This window comes from Perca fluviatilis, chromosome 13 (genome assembly GCF_010015445.1).
Source record: "Perca fluviatilis chromosome 13, GENO_Pfluv_1.0, whole genome shotgun sequence".
Taxonomy (NCBI): domain Eukaryota; kingdom Metazoa; phylum Chordata; class Actinopteri; order Perciformes; family Percidae; genus Perca; species Perca fluviatilis.
Window position 1 is genome coordinate 20,627,374 of NC_053124.1, and position 22,298 is coordinate 20,649,671.

At 40.5% G+C, this 22,298-nt stretch overlaps 1 protein-coding gene across 3 annotated transcripts in view; it reads left to right on the forward strand.

The window, feature by feature from the left end:
• The window catches only part of dennd3a (DENN/MADD domain containing 3a), a 33,974-nt gene that overhangs the window by 320 nt on the left and 11,356 nt on the right, over positions 1-22,298 (forward strand). For all 3 annotated transcript variants that reach the window (XR_005641233.1, XM_039820415.1, XM_039820414.1), the window contains exons 2-19: positions 11,266-11,354; positions 12,274-12,420; positions 12,645-12,780; positions 13,414-13,529; positions 13,676-13,806; positions 13,920-14,031; positions 14,216-14,335; positions 15,716-15,814; positions 15,962-16,081; positions 16,741-16,856; positions 17,159-17,314; positions 17,493-17,589; positions 17,688-17,791; positions 18,430-18,635; positions 18,723-18,882; positions 19,555-19,711; positions 19,970-20,192; positions 21,650-21,729. Coding sequence is in view for 2 of the 3 variants with exons in the window: in XM_039820415.1 (XP_039676349.1) it covers positions 11,274-11,354; positions 12,274-12,420; positions 12,645-12,780; positions 13,414-13,529; positions 13,676-13,806; positions 13,920-14,031; positions 14,216-14,335; positions 15,716-15,814; positions 15,962-16,081; positions 16,741-16,856; positions 17,159-17,314; positions 17,493-17,589; positions 17,688-17,791; positions 18,430-18,635; positions 18,723-18,882; positions 19,555-19,711; positions 19,970-20,192; positions 21,650-21,729 (2,361 nt within the window). In the remaining variant the exon portion in view is untranslated. The remainder of the gene's footprint in view (positions 1-11,265; positions 11,355-12,273; positions 12,421-12,644; positions 12,781-13,413; positions 13,530-13,675; positions 13,807-13,919; positions 14,032-14,215; positions 14,336-15,715; positions 15,815-15,961; positions 16,082-16,740; positions 16,857-17,158; positions 17,315-17,492; positions 17,590-17,687; positions 17,792-18,429; positions 18,636-18,722; positions 18,883-19,554; positions 19,712-19,969; positions 20,193-21,649; positions 21,730-22,298) is intronic.

The following is a 22,298-nucleotide window of genomic DNA, read 5'->3' on the forward strand; positions in this document are numbered from 1 at the left end:
TAAAATCTATTACATTTAACATTACAGTTGGTGACAGGCCGCTTGTTTTGCTGACGATTTTGTGAAAATAACCCGTAACGTTATCCTAACATGTTAGGAAGCGTTTATAACGTTACATGGTGAGTTTAAGGGAAGTGTCTTCACCGCCTTCCAAGGGAAGTGTCATAACCACGTTTCACATGTTTCAAAACAACGAAAAGATTTGTAATGGAAATGAGTGACTGAGCTTACAGGGTTTTTTTGTGCACACTGTTACGAAGTGAGGAAAGAAAAAACAGTAAAACTTTTTAAGACTGTTGATAATAGAGGCCACATTAATGTCCTACTGCATGCATTCGTTTGTTTTGTCCTCTAGTTCAGGTCAGGGATTATTACTTTTCTCACAAACCAGCCAAAGCCTTGTAAAGTTGGCTTCTGACAATTAAAGAGACCTGTCACCCGTTTTAAGAGTTCCCCTTCTTCCTGTGTCCCATATAGCAGCTCAGTGAGTAAACACTTGCTAACATGCACTTCTCTGTTTGTGATTTCACTGGAATGTGAAGTCACAGGCTGCTCATAGATGACACATTTTCAGCATACATTGTGTTTAATGCTCAAAAAGTTCCAGGGGAAGACCCACAGACCCCCCACATCATATGTGTCCCTATGTATCTTTTTTTTTTTTTTTTTAAACCTACCTGCTGTGCAGCCCTGAAGTGCATCATAGAATAAAATGAATATTTCCAGTTTAACCCTCATCCTACCAACATATTTTACACTTAAGGACTACCCAATAAACTACTGTAGAAAACAACCATCATTATTAGTTATGAGGGAAAAACAAAAACTGATTATTATTATTTTAGGAAAGTTACAGTTAATTTGCACATTGTGTGAAATTATGGAGAGAGCATATGATACTTTAAATTAGGACTGATGGCAAACATTTGATTTATTCTGTTTTATAGTATTCAAACTGCATAGGCTCCAATTAAGTGCTTTTGACTGGGGTCCCCTAGGACCCCAATACAAGCAATAATTTAAAACAGAAACAGGAAACAATTATATAACGGCATTATGAACAAATTGATTAACAAAGTCATGAAAAAGTGTAATGATAGAATAAAGCCCATATGACAACAAGTATACCTCTGGGATCTGCAGGTAGCCCAGTTGGTAGGATAAGGGTTAAAGGTAGAATTTTAGCATTGATAACAGGTTTGAATGGAAAAAAAGAGTCAAAATACTGGCTCAACAAAATCATTGACCCATTTACTGTCCATGGGACTGTGCCAATTTCCAATTTAAAAACTCCATTGGATTTCTAAATTTTGAAAAGATTGTTGCAAGCTTACAAACATTCAGAGAACTTTTCTGGGTCACAGCAATCTAAAATTACTTTGATTACTGTAAGTTTGTCATTTCTCTTAACCGCTTACATTTTGGAAGAAGCCTTCTTCCATACATCTTTTTAGTTCTATAAAATACATGTTTACCAGCAACTGATTGGGGAAATTGTTGTCGGCTACATCAAAGCAGCTTCCTTTCTGAAATATATGAAGACAAACTTGTTTGTTAAAGCTCCTGGACAGTCTCTGCATGTCTGCACGGAGGCTACCTCCAGTATGATACACTCCCCACTCAAGTCTCATGTTATTGTTAGGCATATTAGAGTTATTTTTCTAGTGGGATCTTTGTAAACAGTGTGGAATAAAGAAATGAAGTGCAAGCTTTTATTCAGAAATATGAACATCTACTCTAGATTCTGGTATTTTTTGGTCTCAATTTCACATGCATGACATCTGCTTTTTATTGTGTGTGTGTGTGTGTGTGTGTGTGTGTGTGTGTGTGTGTGTGTGTGTGTGTGTGTGTGTGTGTGTGTGTGTGTGTGTGTGTGCGCGTGCGCGCAAGAAACTGTCCTGCCAGTTCATTTGTGTGAGATGATTATAAAACTGCTAGGATGGTGGACATTGGTTGAGTTTATGAGAAGTGTAACACACACTCCAGGGTTTCCAAAATTAGGGGTTTTCAGGGAATAAATGACTTAAGTGTGTGTGTGTGTGTGTGTGTGTGTGTGTGTGTGTGTGTGTGTGTGTGTGTGTGTGTGTGTGTGTGTGTGTGTGTGTGTGTGTGTGTGTTTCCGTGACACAGCAGGGTAGTTAGTCAGCAGCTGGAATGGCCTGAAGACTGAGAAAAAGAAAGCAAGCAAGTGTGTCAAAGGTGAAGAAAGAAGAGAAAATGGCCAAGCAGAAAATGGGACAAAAGGAGAGAACAAATATAGGATGAAAGAAGAGGTGATAAAGTAGATTGAAGGGGGAAAAGCAGGGAGATGAGAAAAGGGTAGAGAGAAGAGAGGAGGGAGAGTTGAAAGATATCAGAGAGGCTGAGAAAAAGGGGAAGATTTAACAGGATGCAGCTCCTTAGGTTGTTCCTGTAGCTTCACCTAATGCAAGTCAGATGTTTATTATTGGATCTGCCTGACCCAGATAGGTAGGTAGGTAGGTAGGTAGGTAGGTACGTAGTTAGTTAGGTGGTAGGGTTGCACAGTATTGACAAAATGTGATATTGCAATATTGATTATGAATATTACAATATTGATATTAATATCGATATTTTTAAACATTTATTTATTCATAGATTAATAACCATATAGTACACAGTGAGACTTATATGAGGTTTCTTAGTGCGGCTGGACCACAGGTCGGTCGTGGATGAAAAATATTCAATCTATCAGACTCCAAACTCTGCCTGCACCACTTTTTATTAAGATGAGAAATAGGTTTGTTGTATTGCCTCTTGCGCGGTTTATCACCATTCGACACCTTTTGCATAGTGCATTAGCCTGTGAAACATCTGCTGGCTTAAAGCCAAAGTATTTTCAAGCTACTGAGGAGGCATTACTTTTGTTTCCTCTTCAATCTCTGTTATTTTGTCTTCTCCCTGAGCAACACTCATTTTCTTACTTTTGTGTTCTTTCTTTTGCTCCCGACTCCCTTCTCTCTCTCTTTAGGTCCTTTCTTTTCTTTCAATTTTGTGATTTGTTCCATTTTGTTGTCTCTATTTCTTCACTTACAATGTCACTCTGTACTCACGTAGTGGACCCATGTGCAAGTGACACGGTACCTGGCCAATGAAACCGGATCATTATAGCGTTTCAAGCGGGCTCTAAATCAAACACAACTAAGCCACACAGTCAACGGACGGGACGCAGCGCTCCACAAAATAAACAAAATATTGCATACTTATTGTGACACTTTCGATATAATATTGCGCAACGTGATATCGCGATAACGATATTAAGTCGATATATCATGCACCCCTAGTAGGTGGGTAGGTGGGTGGGTAGTTAGGTAGGTAGGTAGGTAGGTAGGTAAATTGATAAGGACTTAAAGCAGTACTATGCGTTGATGTAGGCTACCTATAGATACTTAATGTATAATATTGTAGTTGCATCTTTACTTGCATATCTTTGATGTTTAATTCTATCATATTTTTAGGACAATATGAACCATAAATACAAATGTAGATTAGAGAAACTTAAGAAAATGTACCTGAATCAATAAAAGATAGGGGGACACATGGATTTTCAAAAGTGACAGGGACATGTCCCCTACATCCCCAATGAAATAATGCCCTTGTTAATAATATTAGGGATAGAAATTGGTTTGAGGCTTGGTGAAGAAATTTGTGTGGGATTAAGAGTGCCTGAAAACTAGTTGAGTAGAGAAGTCAATATAGATGTATAAATGGTTGAAACGCCCATCTTCTGTTGGTTCATGTAGTAGGAATGCTAACTTGTCCAAACCTACCTGAAACAAAAGAGACCTAGCCCAAGCATCAAGATATCCAGTATCACTACACTCACCTTAAAGATTATTAGGAACACCTGTAAGATTTCTCGTTAATGCAATTATCTAATCAACCAATCACATGGCAGCTGCTTCAATTCATTTAGGGGTGTCGTCCAGGTCTAGACAATCTCCTGAACTCCAAACTGAATGTCAGAATGGGAAAGAAAGGTGATCCTTTGCAACTTTGAGCGTGGCATGGTTGTTGGTGCTAGACGGGCTGGTCTGAGTATTTCCCAATCTGCTCAGTTACTGGGATTTTCACGCACAACCATTTCTAGGGTTTACAAAGAATGGTCTGAAAAAGGAAAAACATCCAGTATGCGGCAGTCCTGGGGGGGCGAAAATGCCTTGTCGATGCTAGAGGTCAGAGGAGAATGGGCCTACTGATTCCAGCTGATAGAAGATCAACTTTGACTCAACCAAACTACCCATACAACACGAGGTATGCAGCAAAGCATTTGTGAAGCCACAACACGCACAACCTTGAGGCGGATGGGCTATACCAGCAGAAGACCCCACCAGGTACCACTCATCTCCACTAAAAATAGGAAAAAGGGGCTACAATTTGAACAAGCTCACCAAAATTGGACAGTTGAAGACTGTAAAAATGTTGCCTGGTCTGATGAGTCTCGATTTCTGTTGAGACATTCAGATGGTAGAGTCAGAATTTGGCGTAAACAGAATGAGAACATGGATCCGTCATGCCTTGTTACCATTGTGCAGGCTGCTGGTGGTGGTGTAATGGTGTGGGGAATGTTTTCTTGGCACACTTTAGGCCCCTTAGTACCAATTGGGCATCGTTTAAATGCCACAGCCTACCTGAGCATTGTTTCTGACCATGTCCATCCTTTTATGACCACCATGTACCCATCCTTCTGATGGTTACTTCCAGCAGGATAATGCACCATGTCACAAAGCTCAAATCATTTCAAATTGGTTTCTTGAACATGACAATGGGTTCACTGTACTAAAATGGCCCCCACAGTCACCAGATCTCAACCCAATAGAACATCTTTGGGATGTGGTGGAACGGGAGCTTCGTGCCCTGGATGTACATCCCACAAATCTCCATCAACTGCAAGATGATATCCTATCAATATGGGCCAACATTTCTAAAGAATACTTCCAGCACCTTGTTGAATCAATGCCACAAAGAATTAAGGCAGTTCTGAAGGCAAGGCAAGGCAGCTTTATTTGTATAGCACATTTCAGCAACAAGGCAATTCAAAGTGCTTTACATAAAACATAAAAAAAACAGAACAATTTCAATGCATTAAAAGACAAAAAAAGCGCAATTAGAAAACAATTTAAAACAATTAAAATCATTAAAAGACAATACAATTTACAGTGCAGTATAAGAATTTTAAAGAAAGAGCAGTTAAAATAGGTTATTTAAAGAAAAGCAACATTAAAAAGATATGTCTTCAGCCTGGATTTAAAAGAACTGAGAGTTGCAGCGGACCTGCAGTTTTCTGGGAGTTTGTTCCAGATATGTGGAGCATAAAAACTGAATGCTGCTTCCCCCTGTTTAGTTCTGACTCTGGGAACAACAAGTAGACCTGTCCCAGACGACCTGAGAGGTCTGGGTGGGTCATAGTGTAGTAGCAGATCAGAAATGTATTTTGGCTCTAAACCGTTTAGTGATTTATAAACTAGCAAAAGTATTTTGAGATCAATTCTTTGAGGCACTGGAAGCCAGTGTAGAGACTTCAGAACTGGAGTGATCCACTTTCTTGGTCTTGGTGAGGACTCGGGCAGCAGCGTTCTGAATCAGCTGCAGCTGTCTGATTGATTTTTTTAGGGAGACCTGTAAAGACACCGTTACAGTAGTCAAGTCTACTGAAGATAAAAGCATGGACAAGTTTTTCCAAATCCTGCTGAGACATAAGTCCTTTAACCCTTGATATATTTTTAAGGTGATAATAGGCTGATTTTGTAATTGTCTTAATGTGGCTTTTAAAATTCAGGTCTTAGTCCATGACTACACCAAGATTTCTGGCTTTGTCTGTTGTTTTTAACATTGTCGTTTGAAGCTGATTGCTGACCTTTAATCGTTCCTCTTTTGCTCCAAAAACAACCACCTCAGTTTTTTCTTCATTTAATTTAAGAAAGTTCTGGCACATCCAGTCGTTAATTTGTTCAATGCACATATTCAGTTGTTGTATTGGGCTATAATTCCCTGGTGATAAGGTTATGTAAATTTGTGTGTCATCCGCATAACTATGGTAACTTATTTTGTTGTTTTCCATAATCTGAGCCAGTGGAAGCATGTAGATGTTGAACAGAAGAGGCCCCAGAACTGAGCCTTGGGGAACTCCGCACGTCATATTTGTATGCTCAGATGTATAATTACCTATAGACACAAAGTAGTCCCTATTCTTTAAATAGGATTCAAAACACTTTAGTACTGAGCCAGAAAGACCAACCCAGTTTTCCAGTCGGTCAAGTAATATGTCGTGGTCGACTGTATCAAATGCAGCACTGAGATCAAGTAATACTAAGACTGAAATTTTGCCACCATCTGTGTTTAAGTGGATGTCATTAAAGACTTTAACGAGAGCCGTCTCAGTGCTATGGTGTGGTCGAAAACCTGACTGGAAGGCATCAAAACTGTTGTTTAGTGATAAGAAAAGGTTGAGTTGTTGAAAAACTGCTTTTTCTATGATTTTGCTTAAAAATGGAAGGTTTGATATCGGCCTATAGTTGCTCATTAGTGACGTGTCTAGATTGTTCTTTTTTTAGGAGTGGCTTGATGACTGCAGTTTTTAGGGCCTGTGGAAAGATACCTGAGAGCAGAGATGTGTTTACAATCTGTAGAATATCAGAAGCCAAACAATTCGAAACATTTTTGAAAACACCCGTTGGTAGAATATCAAGGCAACAGGAGGAGGTATTCAGATGTTGTATAATGTCTTCCAGGTTGTTATGGTTGATTGTATGAAATTTTGTCATATTGGATTTTGTTTTGTGTGAACACTGTGACAATACATATCCTGTACTTGATATGGAAGCACTGACTGTTTGTCTAATTTTCTGAATTTTGTCTGTGAAGAAGGAGGCAAAGTCATTGCAAGCCTTGGTAGACAATACTTCAGATGCTGTTGGTACTGGAGGGTTAGTTAATCTATCGACAGTAGCAAACAAAGCACGTGAATTATTATTGTTTCTGGTGATAATGTCAGAGAAAAAGGACCGCCTTGCATTCCTTAGTTCCAAATTATAAATGCGAAGTCTCTTTTTATAGATATTATAATGGACCTGGAGATTAGATTTTCGCCAACTGCGTTCAGCTTTTCGACACTCTCTTTTTTCTGTTCTCACCACTATAAAATTTCTCCACGGAGATCTTTTCTTACCAGAGACAGCTTTGACCTTAGTGGGAGCAATAGCATCAATAACATTCGTAATTTTACAGTTGAAATTATCTACAAGCTCAGTGACTGAGACCCCTGAGAGGGTGGGTGTGGAGGAGAAAAACTGAATGAATGATTCACTGGTGTTTTCAGTGATATACCGTTTTCTGATTAACTTTGTTTGAACACTTTTGGACACCGAGATTGAGCCGTTAAAGAAAACACAGGAATGATCAGAGAGAGCAACATCAGTCACCACAACCTTAGAAATGTTTAGACCCTTGGAGATAATCAAGTCCAGAGTGTGCCCCTTATTGTGCGTGGGCTGTGTCACATGCTGAGTCAGTCCATAGCTCTCAAAAACACAACACAGTTCTTTGGTCCCTCGGTCCTGGGGGTGGTCAACATGAATGTTAAAATCACCAGCAATAATTACACGGTGAAAGTTAATACAGATTATAGACAACAGTCGTCAAAGAAGTTTGCACAGTATTTGGGTGGCCTGTAGATATTTAGAAGTATAGCTTGAGGGGAGGATCTTAGCTGAAGAGCCACATATTCAAAAGAAGCAAAATTTCCATAAGATAATTGCGTACATTGGAATGAGTCATTAAACAAAATGGTGACTCCACCTCCTTTCTTATTCACTCTATTCTGACTCATACAACTGAAGTTAGGGGGGGCTGACTCAATGAGAACAGCAGCACTGTTATTATGGTCCAACCAGGTTTCAGTTAAAAACATAAAATCAAGATTGTGCTTAATAATAAAATCATTGATTAAAAATGATTTTCCTACCAAGGACCTGTTTAGTGGTTTAGTAGGGCTAGTGTTAATGTGTTTTCATTTTTTGTGACTGACTGTGGCTGACGAGGAATGGATGCTAAGTTTGCAAAGTTTGCAGTTAAGTGCTTATTCGTTATTCTTTTTCTATTACCTATCACAACATAAATTGTGGAAGAATCTAATAAGCAGGGCCCAGGCTTGTCTTGGAAAGAGTCATGAGTGCTACTAGGCATGCAGCCTGGACCCAGCCCATATCAGTTAACGCTTGCTGCATTTTGCACACAAGCATCCTTATCAGTTTGGGGAGAAGGAGTTAGCTGCTGCCCTTGAGGGGGCAGAGGTGCCTGGCATTTTACTTTTGGCCGGGGGCGAACAATGGGAGAAGGAAGGGGGGCATACTTAGTTCCAGCATTCACCAGCTGCTTCATCTGGTCAGTGAACTCCAACATGGGGATGGGGGAAAGAGGGGAGAGCTACGCATCCTCAAAGGTGTCGTAGTTGTTATAGGGGTTTGAGGAGAGTTGGACGGGTGAGAAGGGGGGTTGAGATTTCTCATCTCCGCTCTTTGGTGTCCTATGGAATGGGGAGGGCGATGAGTCCTCGTCGGGGTTGGTAAGGGGGTTTGAGGAGTGTTGGACAGGTGAAAGGGGGGGGTTACGATTTCTTGTCTCCGCTCTGTAGTCTCCCATGGTCAAATCCTTGCTCAGGTGGGGGCTGTGGTAGATCACTGCCGCACTTTGTTGTGTCTTCCTCTTGTTTTGTTTGTGTTGATTTATCTTGTCTTGTGCCCTTGGCCGAGGGAGTAGATGGGTGGTGCAGAAATTAAAGTAGGCTAGAGGTGAACAGCTTTACTCCTGGCTTGTTAAGAAAGAGTCCGTCTGCTTTAAAAAGAGGTCTGCGGTCCCAGAAAATGTTAAAATTGTCAATGAACTGCAGAGAATGGTCGGTACATGCGGTTGAAAGCCATCTGTTCAGTGCCAGCAGTCTGCTGAATCTCTCAGCTCCTCTTCTGACTGGCGGTATAGGGCCACTGATAAACACCTTCGCATTTATGGAGCTGACTGTGTTCAGCAGATCCATAAACTCACGATTCAGCACTTTAGACTGTTGCTTTACAACATCATTTGACCCTATGTGCAGTATAATGTTCTTAATAGTTGGGTGTGCTGCTACGATATCTGGGATTCTTTGCGCCAAGTCAGACACCATGTCTTTGGGAAAACAGATTATTTTGGTGTTTTTACTGCTTTTGATATCTTTTACAGCAGAGTCACCTACAATCAGAGTTTGGGGCCCAGTCATTAGCTTTCTCTGTAGTTTTTTAATTTTAGAATTGCTCTCAGTCCTTACCCTGCTGTTTGACGATGAGACGTAATCTAGGTTATGTCCAGGGTCCTGCAGCAGAGGAGCAAATCTGTTCTCCACCTGCACACTCAGTTGTTGGGGAGGCATTTTGTTGCTAATTTTTCCTTTTGCAGCTGTGCACGGCTGTGTCCTACTAAGCATAGGGGTTGAAAGGATGGATGATAAGGCAGGCCAGCCGGTCGTATCACAAATCTCAGGGCCCTGTGCCCTGCCCGTTAGTCGTCCTTCCATTTCCCAGGAAAATGATTTACTCTTAGGCTTTGCACCAAAAGAGTTCCAGGGAGGACTACCACTTGTTGATTTATTATCCGTTCCACAGCTCTCCTGTTTGTTTGTAGTCTTGCTGGTGCTAGTTAGCCGTGTGTTAGCATGCTTTTGTCCATTGTTTTGGTTCAGTGGTAAAGTGGTGTCATTTCCACAAGATCTGTTCACTTCCACGTTTACTTCTAACCGGTAAATTTTGGTTTCCAGAACTGCAATCTTCTGAAGGAGTTTGTAGTAGTCCTCCATGGAGAAGGGAGGCATCTTGCTGCTAATTAGCTTTAGCTACAGTCACTTTAGGACAGGCTTGAGCTATTTGTAGGCCACGCTCACACAGAAAAATGTTGAAAAATGGCAATAGCCTACTATGCCTATAAAAAATGTATAGTCCAGTGATTTATAAGTATCCAGAGCCGTTGCTCATAGTTTCTCTCAGAGGGAAAGCAAGATTATCATATTATTGCATATTATTAAATATGCAAGCAGAGGCAGGAGCAAGCAGCAAAGCGTCTGCGCTGTAAGAAGCAGGAAGCAGGGCTGAAGGCGAAAGGGGGTCAGACACGGTCTTAGTAGGGTGTTCCTAATAATCCTTTAGGTGAGTGTATGTCTTGTTGGATAACTAATTATATAAGTTATACTTTTAAATAACATCTGGTTTAAAATACATTCAAAAGAATATGTTTGGAACTCGACAGGTGTTGTGGATGAAGGGGCACTTGAGCTCATCTGATAGGGCTTTCAGTTATACAAAAGTAATCAAAATCAGCGTGACTTTGTTTTTAACAGAATAAAGCGGTTCCTCTCAAGAACGTGCTCACGAAGTAGAGCGGCTTCAGTGTTTTCCTCTTTGTTCACTTTCGGGTGCAGTTATAACTTCTCGTCTGTGATTCCGATGACAAAACTGGTTTACTGCACCAGTGACCAAACCCTAACATCTGCTGTGTGTGTATGTGAGTTAGATGTTATTTCGTTGTGCCTGAGTGTGTATGTGTTGGCACACGTAGAGGAAGTTTTGGGAAAAGAAATTTGTCTGGGTGTGGGTGCCACAAGTAGCTGATGCTGTATTTTGCAAATTAGATTGCTCAAGCTCTACTTTTTTCATTTTGAAAACTTGAACTCAGATGAGATTAGTATCTGGTTTGGGAGTGTTTTGTGACTCATGGCCAAAGTATGAAATCGTTGAACCATCACCATCGCTCCTGCCATTGTCGTCATCAATGTTGAACCAACGGTTCTCTGTAATTATATTAGGGTGGGTGATATCATTTAAATCATATATCACAGTACACATAATTTAATTGATATATCATGATATAGTAAATTATCTGGAAATTCAATTGAGAAATGCTTAACAGATAAAATAACAAGATCGAATTGTCTGTTTCTGGATCATTTCGTAAATGAAATACCTGAATAAACAAGGAACAAAATTTTACTTCTTAGATTTGCAACATTTCCTGCAACATTACCTAATATAGCCAGAGATATTGCAGGGATATCAACCTCAGTACAAACATTTTAGAAAAATAGCTGACGGGGTTCATTGATGAACTTTGTGTGTGTGTGTGTGTGTGTGTGTGTGTGTGTGTGTGTGTGTGTGTGTGTGTGTGTGTGTGTGTGTGTGTGTGTGTGTGTGTGTGTGTGTGTGTGTGTGTGTGTGTGTGTTGCAGTGTGTGTGATGGCAGAGCTCCCGTCTGGACTGCTGGAGGCATGTGTCGTGGTTGGAGCGCCCAGTGATAAGCTTCGAGACATATACCAGGTATATACATACGCATACACAAACACAGTAACAAAACCACGGTCAAATAAAAAAAACATGCAAACAAACAGATGTCGGCAAACTTTACACCTTGAGTGCTTCTTGTGTCAACATTGACTCTCAACAGTAGAGACTACTGCTGTCAGAGTTGAATGGACATTTTGCACCTGGGCAGTTAATCTTCACAATATAAGGAAAAGCATGTTAATGACCGGTGTATATGGTATCTAACACACATTCTTTGGAATAGCTAATGGTATACACTGACTTAAGTTTTATAAAGAAATTTATTAAAGCAATTTATAGAGACATTAGAATGGACTGTGTGTTGGGTGTTAATGTGTACAAAGACTTCTTGGTTGCCAGACTTATAGTCTGGATCAACGCCAGTACATTTCCAGGATGACTGCTTGATGCGCTGGATGTCTGTGTGTCACCGTTCTTAAAAATCCCTTAGCTTAGGGAAACAACAACAAACTTTGAGCTAGCAAGCTACATGCTGAAAATGGCAAGTTTTGTAGAAATTTGGATCGTGCAACAATGCAGGCCTGCTTGGTTCTTTCTGGGAATGATTGTAAAGATTTACAAAGAATATGGTTTAGGTATTTACTATCTAACTGGGAAGTTTTGGGACCATTTGGCAGGGATTTGCTATGGACGAAGTATACAAACGGCGATACACTGGTAAAAGAAAATTAGGTTTAACCATGTATGTGGCATTTTCTTTTGCAGGGTGTAAATGTTCCACTAAAACAAGTTTCTTACCGAGACCATTTTGTAGAGTTACGTCGCTGCGTCCAGAGTTTAGCGCCGCCCAAGATGATAGTGATTGGTTTAAAGAAATGAGAGGGGTTTCTTTTGCCCCTGGAAATGCAAGACTACCAAACTTATAACCCTAAATACTTCTAAACCGTCATAGCTTCAACAGCAGAGTAAGTTAAAAGAACTCCCTCTGCTGGAAGCTGAAGTACTGCAGGTCCATGCCCCGCCATTTGTTTCCAACTCCAGCCAGTTGATTGGACCAGCTTTCAGTCGTGTCCAAAGGAGGAAGAGCTTCATCAAAAAGGTAAACAACATTTTTTGTTTTTTTTAACTCTAAGTACAAATTCATCGTTAATAGTCAATTTGAAACAGTTTTTGAAAAATTAAGTCCTTTCTGCTTTGTCTTTCTAACAACTTACACATTGATAAAGGATTAGGCATTCAGATTACATTCAACAGGCTTCTTTGTTGATCACATTCAGAAATATTTTTTTTTTGTTTGTTTGTTGTTTTTCTGTTTGTTTGCAGAAGAGGCGAGATCGTCCTGCAGAGGTGTTGCCTAATGGAGAAACAACCAATCGTACTGAAGCGTCCTCAGCAACAGAGGACATCAGTGTTCCAAAGGATCTGGACCTCATCGCCTTGCCACAGCTCTGTTTCCCTGGTATAGTGTGTTTTCTCTGTGGCAAACTTAACATTACCATGTTTTCAATTGAATAACACAATGGTAAAAAATCAATTTGTTCTGTAAATACAACAGCCGGTTACCTCAGTAAGACCAACATGTTTTTTGGCAGTGACTGTATCTCAAGCAACAAGTTTTTACTTTTGCCTGGTATGCTTTGCGTACTTCTAGCCGTGGCATTACATATCCAAACCTTGATTTCTACTTATCTAACTCGACAATGTCATCATGATGGGACTGATCTTGCCGCACTATGGTTACCATCATGGATCACCATATTGTCAGGCTGGCACCAGAACAACTAGAGTCCCAGACCATAATCTTGAGTTGTATTCTTTCTATGCTGGCTTAAGAGCTACCATCATGGATCCCTATCCTGATACAATGTGGATTAAACATTAAAACCACCCACTGCTATGCAGACTTGCATTACTTACTTACTTAGTTGCCCATTAACCATTTGTCTTTTATTATAATGACAAAAATCTGAGTTTCCCAGTTGTTATTGCGACTTGGATGTTGATGTGAATCTCCTTTTATGACATCAATGTAACATACAGCTTGACTTTGCTTAGTGGCACATATTGAGACTTCTTGCTTTGCATTGGATAGGTGGTCTTCAGTTAGCCAATGAGCAGAGAGAAGACAGTTATCACTTCCTTGTGTTTACTGACCTTTTTGGGAACCGAACACATGGGGTTGTGGTGCAGTACTACAGAGCTGTACAGGTACACACACACACACACACACACACACACACACACACACACACACACACACACACACACACACACACACACACACACACACACTCGAAAAACACAAATCCAATGAATGCAGACAACTGTATCTCATTGACTGTTAAATCTGTCAGTCCTGTCTGGAAGGTGCTGTTCAGAATGGCCACAGGTGGAATTCATCAAAGTCCCGCCTCTACACACCCTTTGCTATGTGCGTCATCTCCAAGTTCCCCTACTACAATGCTCTGAAAGACTGCTTGTCATGGTAATAATTTCTATTAAATACATAGAGCTGATGGATAACCTGACCTTGGTTAAGGTGATTTGGTGACCAATAAAAACCTGTCTCTGTCTCCCACCCCGACTCCACCTTCTCAGTCTCCTGGTCCAGTTGCGGCCTGCAAGACAAGCTGACTTTGAGGAGACCATAAAGGAATTTTCAGCCAAGCTGTCCTTGGTCCCTTTACCACCCCCTGGACAGCTACACGTGGTCAGAACACACGTTCTCTCTCTCTCTCTCTCTCTCTCTCTCTCTCTCTCTCTCTCTCTCTCTCTCTCTGTGTCTCAGTTGAGATATCTCTCAGCCTCACTTCATCTGTATTTGTCTCTCTGTGTGACCAATTTCAGTTGCTAGATCTTTACAGCAAATATATGTGTGCGTTTCTGTATGTTAGTCCTTCAACCTCCGTCCCCTCAACGTGGTTCTCCCATCGAGGGAGGATCAGGACAGCCCTGTTATCGACATTGACCTGCATCTTCCTTTCCTCTGTTTCACGCATACAACACTGCTCCAGGTAATGCAGAACAAAGACACTGGTATTGCATGGCATATAAACACAAGAGGACATACGTACAGTGATAAAGTGATGTATATATGTTTATATAAATACATAAATATATGTATTTAGTTATATGATTGTACTTTTATTGTGTATATGTAGGCCTGTCGCGATAGTCAATAAATCGAGTTATCGCACGATAAAAAAAAATGAGCTCGATAATTTTTCCGGCCGCGATAATTTCCATTTGCATGCTTGTTTGTTTTCCTCGTCTCTCTCTACCAAAGAGACTGGAGGACCACTCTCGGTTCCTTAGCGTAACGAGGAGTGAACCCTCTTGTCAGTCGCATGGTCTTTGTGGGGGCGGGACTGCGGACAGAGAGACAGAGACAGACAAACGCTAGTTGAGAGTTGGAGCAGGGTTTCCGCGCGCACTTTGCAGTTAAAGGCCGTCAAAAGAAAGTAGGCCTATATGAGCCGTATATCCACCGTGTTATTTGGCGTCCGTTTCTCCCTTTCAATCCAAACCACACAGCTGACAACCTGCAGGTGGAGACTGTGGAGACGGGCTCGGACATACAACCGCTGGTCAGTCTGCAAGCGGTTTCAGGAAAGTGGATGCATGTTTCCGACAATGCACAGAACATTAACGGTACAAGCCTACAGCTGTCCGCGGACACGGATGTGGAAAGTATGTCAGAGTTGCACCTGTGTGTGTGTGTGTTGTTTGTGTGTGTGTGTGTGTGTGTGTGTGTGTGTGTGTGTGTGTGTGTGTGTGTGTCCGCCGCCCCACCGAAGCTCCGACCTGAAGAGGAGCAGAAGCCGCACCTGAAAAACAGAACTATTTTGGTACATTTACTCGCCATGTGGCAGATAGCCATACAGATAGATTTAATTTATTAATTATATATTATTTAAATTTAATATTTAGAGTTAAATAATTGTAAAATGTAGTACAGAGTCTGTAGTCTGAGAACTTACGTGTCACAAACGGCAATTCCACAACTGTACATCAGCGTGAAAGACGACATACTAAAGGAGATCAAAGACATGTTCTGGATATTTAAAATGTCTTCCAGTTCCAGTGTTAAATATTATTTAGAAATAAAAGTGTATTGATCTTTGAAAAGGTGTACCTGTATTATTATGCCATTATCATTATATTAGATGCAAATGGTCTCTCGATGACAATATTATCGTTTATCGCAATAATTTCTGGGACAATTTATCGTCCAGCAAAATTTGTTATCGTGACAGGCCTATGTATATGGGTCATTCTTTGGAAAAGGAAGAGGTGATGGGAGGTATAGGCAGGTCCTTCCATTCATAAAGTACATCCTAAATATTAAAAATCAGAAAAATGTTCAGTTAACCCTGTGGTGGCCTCCTCTCTAGGTGCTGTCCTGCCTCCTTCAAGAGCAGAGGCTTGTATTCTTCTCTGCTGACTGGGCCAGACTCACTCTGGTCGCAGAGAGTTTGCTGCTGTACCTGCAGGTCGGTGGAGAAGGAACCTTGTGTCTTACAATTGCAGTATTATTATTATTATTATTATTATTATTATTATTTTTTTTTTTACTATATTCTTAAACCTCCTGCAGCATCCCCTTAGCCATATTTGAATTTGTCTTCTGTTCCTTCCAGCCTCTGTCCTGGCAGCAGCCCTATGTTCCTGTCTTGGCAAGAGGAATGCTGGACTTCCTCATGGCTCCTACAGCCTTCCTGATGGGCTGTCACATCAGTCATTTTGACGAGGTTGCCGCAGTAAGTACAACCATTCACTGTCTCTACAGACTTTCTTATCAACATCAAGGATTACAGTCTTGGCTTTCTTGCTTTGGGTCATGTCGGCAAATCTGACCTTTCCTGTCTAAGATGATGGAACAATGTTGGATGTTGTTCTTCCCTATACTAGGGAGGACATATTATGATTATAATTGAATCCGGTGTTGTTCATTGTAATCATTGTTTTACACGTAATACTCAGAACTAGTGGTATCAATTTGATAAATACAGTACATATTGCTTCAACTCTGCCCTATAATATCTTGGCCATTTCTCATATAGTTAACAGAATTGTGTAAATTGCTAGTGTGAAATTCAAATTACCCATCTTTTTTAGTTATTGTTTGAGCTCACATACAGTATTTAACAATAGCTGATTCTCCACTGCATTCATCTTTATTTAGTGTCTTACAGAAGCTTAGTTCACATATTTAACAGTAGCTGTTTGTTAGTCTAAGAGCAGGGACAGTCAGACTGTGTTGTAATGAATTGTAGTCATTGTGTGTGTGTGTGTGTGTGTGTGTGTGTGTGTGTGTGTGTGTGTGTGTGTGTGTGTGTGTGTGTGTGTGTGTGTGTGTGTGTGTGTGTGTGTGTGTGTGTGTGTGTGTGTGTGTGTGTGTGTGTGTGTGTGTGTGTAGGAGACAGAAGAACTAATTCTTGTGAATGTTGATGAAGGCATCGTTCAGTCGTCATGGTCTGAAACCATCGACCTACCAGCTATTCCTCAGGCTGCAGCTGAGAGCTTTATGTCAAGGTAACACACACACATACTCACACACTCACACACTCACTCACTTTGTTTAACAGTGTACCACCACTCTACGGTGCAGAATATAGCTTTACTAGAAATCATTTTTGCACTGCAACCTGCAGTCGAGCCTCAGCTTGTATCAAAGCTGGAACAGATTTGGAACTAAAATTAAATCTACCACCTAAATACCTGCTAAATCAAATTACAAATGTAACAGTTAAAATGACTGAATTGGATAAAAGTGCTGTAAGGTCGTTCTGGACTATCCGATTCTCACTGTCCACACTTGGTGTCTGTGTGTCTAGGGCAGAGTGTCTCCAGCTTCACTATGACTTGGAGCTGTGCCACCTTGGAGCAGGCACTGATGCCAATGCCCTGCGATGCCAACGCAGAGAATGGCAGACACGCCGCAACACACAGATACAAAACATCTCTCTGGAACTAGTGGTCAACATCTTCAGGTAACACTCTGTGTGTCCTGCACACAGCCATGCTTTTTTACAAATAGTATGCAAAGAAAGTGGTCAGTAGGTATAAGTGTACAACACATTAAGCTATATTATAGACTAATCTGAGTCAGAACAGTATGTTTTGTGTAACTTTCCAATGTCCATCCGTCGTTTTTTAACACTTTGTCAGAGACGTCCAGGACTTTCTAAACCATGAACACAGAGTATTTAACAGTGAGGAGTTTCTGAGGACCAGGGAGCCAGCAGACCAGTCCTTTTACAAGAAGGTACACTCACATATTTACACCGACAGACATACACACACACTAGCACACACAAACTCTAACATTCTGTGCTGCTTGCTTCTCTTTGTTGTTGTTCCCAGGTTTTAGAAACTCATATCTTCCACTCATTCCTGCGAGACAGGCTGAACAGGAAACGGGACACCTTCAGCCGCATGGAGCAAAACACACGTAACCATGCGCACAGGTATGATGCTGGTGTGATTATAACTGAGCGACTGATAAAAGTGCAAGCTAAATAGAAAATAGTAGTTTGTTACACAATTAAAACAAGTATATTTCAAAATTTATGTAAATACATTTTCAGGTTACACATTGGGCCAGCCCTTAGCCAGATTTCAGGGCTGCCCCAAAGTTCTTATACTTGCTAAACCGGGTAGAGCTAAGACAATTAGGTTATTAACAGTCTATCAATTAAGTTTTAAACTGTTGGACAGAAACAACACATGGCCTTTTAATCGCCAAGTAATTCATCTATTGTTTGAGAAAATAATTGGCAGATTAATAGCTGATGAAAATAATCATTAGTTGCGGCCCTAAAACAAAGAAAAACAGCTTTCATTTAGTTCGCATACATTTCCATCCGCAGGTGTTTTAGAGAGTATGCACACTATGTAGAAGACACGTGTGCTTTTAAACATGTAAATACTGTAAAAAAGGGTTTTTGCACTGCACATCCCCTGATAAATGAAAATTAAATTGCCCTCATGTAATGGCATAAATATTAACACAGATCATAATTAAAGCTGCTTAAAACAACTAATGTCTCCCCCGTGTCAGCACGACCTAAACCTCTACATCTGTCTCCTACTCTTCTTTCTATAGGAATCGTGCGATGACAGAGTCTCCTCGGCGTCCTCTCATGTCTGATCTGTCCAGGACTGGTTACAGCAGCTACAGCAGCCCTAATGACAGACTGAGCAAGCGGCTGGGTGCCAGCCTGCCTAACCTGGATCAACCTGCCAATGACACTTTGGCTACCATCAGCTCCAACAGACCAGCCTCCCTCAGGAAGATTACTCCTGACGTTGGTCAGTACTGATGGAGGAAATGGATTAATGGAGAGTGGAAGTCAATTAAGAGTAAAACTTTTTCTAATTTCCTTTGTCACCTTCCAGGGTTGAAGTTTCCTTGGAAAGCGGTGAAGGTTTTCCGCCTCCCGGAGTTCCCTCCTCCGTTGGCCTTTCATTACGTCCAGAACTATTATTCTGACATGGTTTCTTCCCTGGGGAAGGCTATTAACGCTACACCACCTGACGAGTCTGCTCTGCTGGCCAGGTACTGTGAGGAGGCAAAACTGACCGAGTCTGGAAAATATTTGTTCACATTTTATTGTTTAGCTGAAAAAAAAAAAAACGTTCAGTATTTATTATCTGAATAGTCTTTGGTCTTTAAAGTGGTCTTTCATCAAGAACTGCTGCTATAGGATTTTAGTATTTCTGGCGCAGTATTTGTGTGTGATTCAATCAGATTAACAAGTTTTACTTGAACCATCAACTGTAGACTTCTGTTTAGTGATCACTAAGCAGCATCTTCATTAGAATATTAAAATGTGCTGTAAAATGATCTTGCAGGATTTGCTTATTGCAGTTTGCTTATTGTTTTGCTTTAGCGTCTGATTAAACTGCAAATCTGTTACTGCAAATCTCAGACAACACAGTAAAAATAAATATAAATTTGTTTTTCTGAGACTGCTGCTTTACTGTCAGAATCACTATACACCAGTGATTGTATCATTTTGTGTGTGAATAATTTAGAAATCAAAACCTTTTAATTGATTATAAATAAAGTTCCACACAGATTATCTGCATCTCAAGTAAACCAACTGACTTCTAGACAACTAAATAGCCCTTGTAAGACACCTAACCCAATCCATCTGTCTTTCTTTCTTTCTTTTTCTGTCTGTCTGTCTGTCTGTCTGTCTGTCTGTCTGTCTTTCTTTCTTTCCAGGTACCACTACCTGCGAGGTTTGGTAAACACTGTGTCCAACAGGCGTCTGGATGCACTGGAGGATTTCCAGAGTCTCTATAAGACTGACTCAGATATCTTCCCTTCTCAGATGGTTAAGTCCCTGGTTGACTCTCTGCCAGAAGGTGAACGGTTACAGGTCAGTCCGTTATGAATGAGGACATTGTGTTGTACTCTGCTATTAAAGTGCACCTGATTTATATATATATATTGGTCACGTTGAGTTTAAGCAATCATATTATGTACAACACATGACATGTCATCTGGCAAGAAACCCCATTAACTCAAGAAAAAATGATGTCTAATGGTTATCAATAACTCAATTCATCTCTGAGCTGTATCACAACGTCTGTGATTGAATAGCGCTGGAATAATAATGGACAGAATCTCTACACAGGCGGACAGACGGCCAGAACTGAAACGACTCATCAGTCAGGTCAAGAGGGACCAGGAGCGGGAACGCGCTCGCAGCGTCAACTGGCACGAAGAAGATGCCGTGAAGCGTTTCCAACTGCCGAAGAAATACATGCAGCTGGGGGAGTTTGTGAAATGTATCCAGGAGTCCGGCATCGTAAAAGACCAAGGAACCATAAATAGACTCTTTGACGCTCTAACTGTAGGTAAGTAGTGTAGTATACTGTATATGCATACATGTACGTGTGTGTTTGTACTGTAAAACTCCATATTATGTACTGTAAATGCACATTTGTGAGAGCAGGCCTTTTTCTGCTCTTTCAATCAAACAGGCTGTCCTGCAATACCTTTTTCACAAACTTGAAATTGCTGCCTCAGCCTACACACACACACACACACACACACACACACACACACACACACACACACACACACACACACACACACACACACACACACACACACACAAAAACACTTATGCACACAAATATTCCACTACATCCCTTCTTCCCCCTATTTCCAGGCAAACATTTATTACTTAGGTTAATCATTACCTCTCCTCTTCTTGACGAATTTGTCATGCAGGGCAGTTTGGTGTTGTAGCTGTAACCAGGGCTCCAGTGGTCATTTACTGGCCTTTAGCTGGTGGCTATTGGCCATTTTTTTATATCATGATGCACTGACACACTAAGCAGACTTTGAAAACAACAGTTTTTACATAAAACATTACGAGCAGCCGGTAGCAACTAGTGCAAGCCAGCATGAGAGCTGCAGTGACCTGACAACATTCCTGTGATCTTAGATTGGCCATGTACTGTAAACGAGAAGGACAATACATTTGAGTCATAAGAACTTTGAACCGAGTAATTATATTTGTTTTTAATTTAAGATAAGAGGTAGGGGAGGATGGGTGTTTGGAGAGGGGGAGATGAGGTACTTTTTCAAAAGCTGAGGATTTAGCCAACATTGCATGCTGGAAATCGTTCTTCAGGAAGCACGGCTGTAGTGAGAGCTTATCTTGCCTTCCACATTATGTTATTGGAAAAAGAGAATTTACGTCCTGTTTGGTGAGCTAACATCAAAATTTCCTTTCCTCTAATGCACTGGAAAAAGAGATACAGATGCCTGGTTATCAACATCCAACTGCAGAGTACTTGACTTCACATTTCCCTTTAATTTGCAGCAAGTGACTCATTGTGATGGAATATTAAGATAGATAGAGGTTAATAGAGATTTTGGACAAAATGAAGTAATTTTCCTGTTGTGGTTGTTTGAAGTCATGATAAAACTGGCTTTTTCTTTTAAATTGTGCCCTTTACTAAACTTTACTAAGTGGCCATTAACAGAGGGCTGCGCACGTATGGGATGTTGGTTGGGTGCGGGGGAGTGCACAGACTGTGTACTGTATAGTCACTGTTGTTATGCAGGCATGCTGGCAGATTAGACTGAGACAGAGCCTTGGTCTGGTCAGCTACTACATGTTTGAATGTGTGTGAGAGAGTATGAAACTGAGCATTTCTGTAAGTGTTGCTCAGTCAACCATTTCTTGGTAAATGAAAATTGATATATAGTTTTTAAACTCCGTGTCACAAGTCATCTGGCTATGCTGACACACCGTAAAACAGGATACATAATGTTGAGCGTGTGTGGTTGTTTGTTGCAGGTCATCAGAAGCAGGTTGGTCCGGAGTTGTTTAGAGTCTTCTACACCATCTGGAAAGAGACTGAGGCTGAGGCACAGGAGGTCTGTATGTAGGCTTTACTTGTAACACACAACTTGAAGGCCCAAATCCTGAACATACATACAGTATTGGCCACATCCACTGCAGTGAAGTTCACATTCACAGTGTAATGGGGTAGTGTGACATATAGATGGAAAATACTGTAAATCGTTTTGTGCTCGTCAGCTGCTCATAATTGAAATGATGAGCTTATGTTACCTCTCGGAAACATCAATAACTAAGATTTTGTTGTTTAGCATACTGGTTTAGTTAAATTATTAATTTAAAGTTTGTTAGAGAGAAATATTGCGTTGCAGTGTGATGGTAATCCACAGCCAAGATCTGATAGAGAATTGAGAGAGTGTTGCTCTTAGTCTTGGAAGATGCAAATTGTCTGGTGTTTTTATATATATATATATATATATATATATATATATATATATATATATATATATATATATATATATATATATATATATATATATATATATATATATATATATATATATATATATATATATGAAAAGATCTTGGAAAACGTGGCAACAATATTGCCATATGTGACCTATGAGTAAATTATACTTATTAAGAG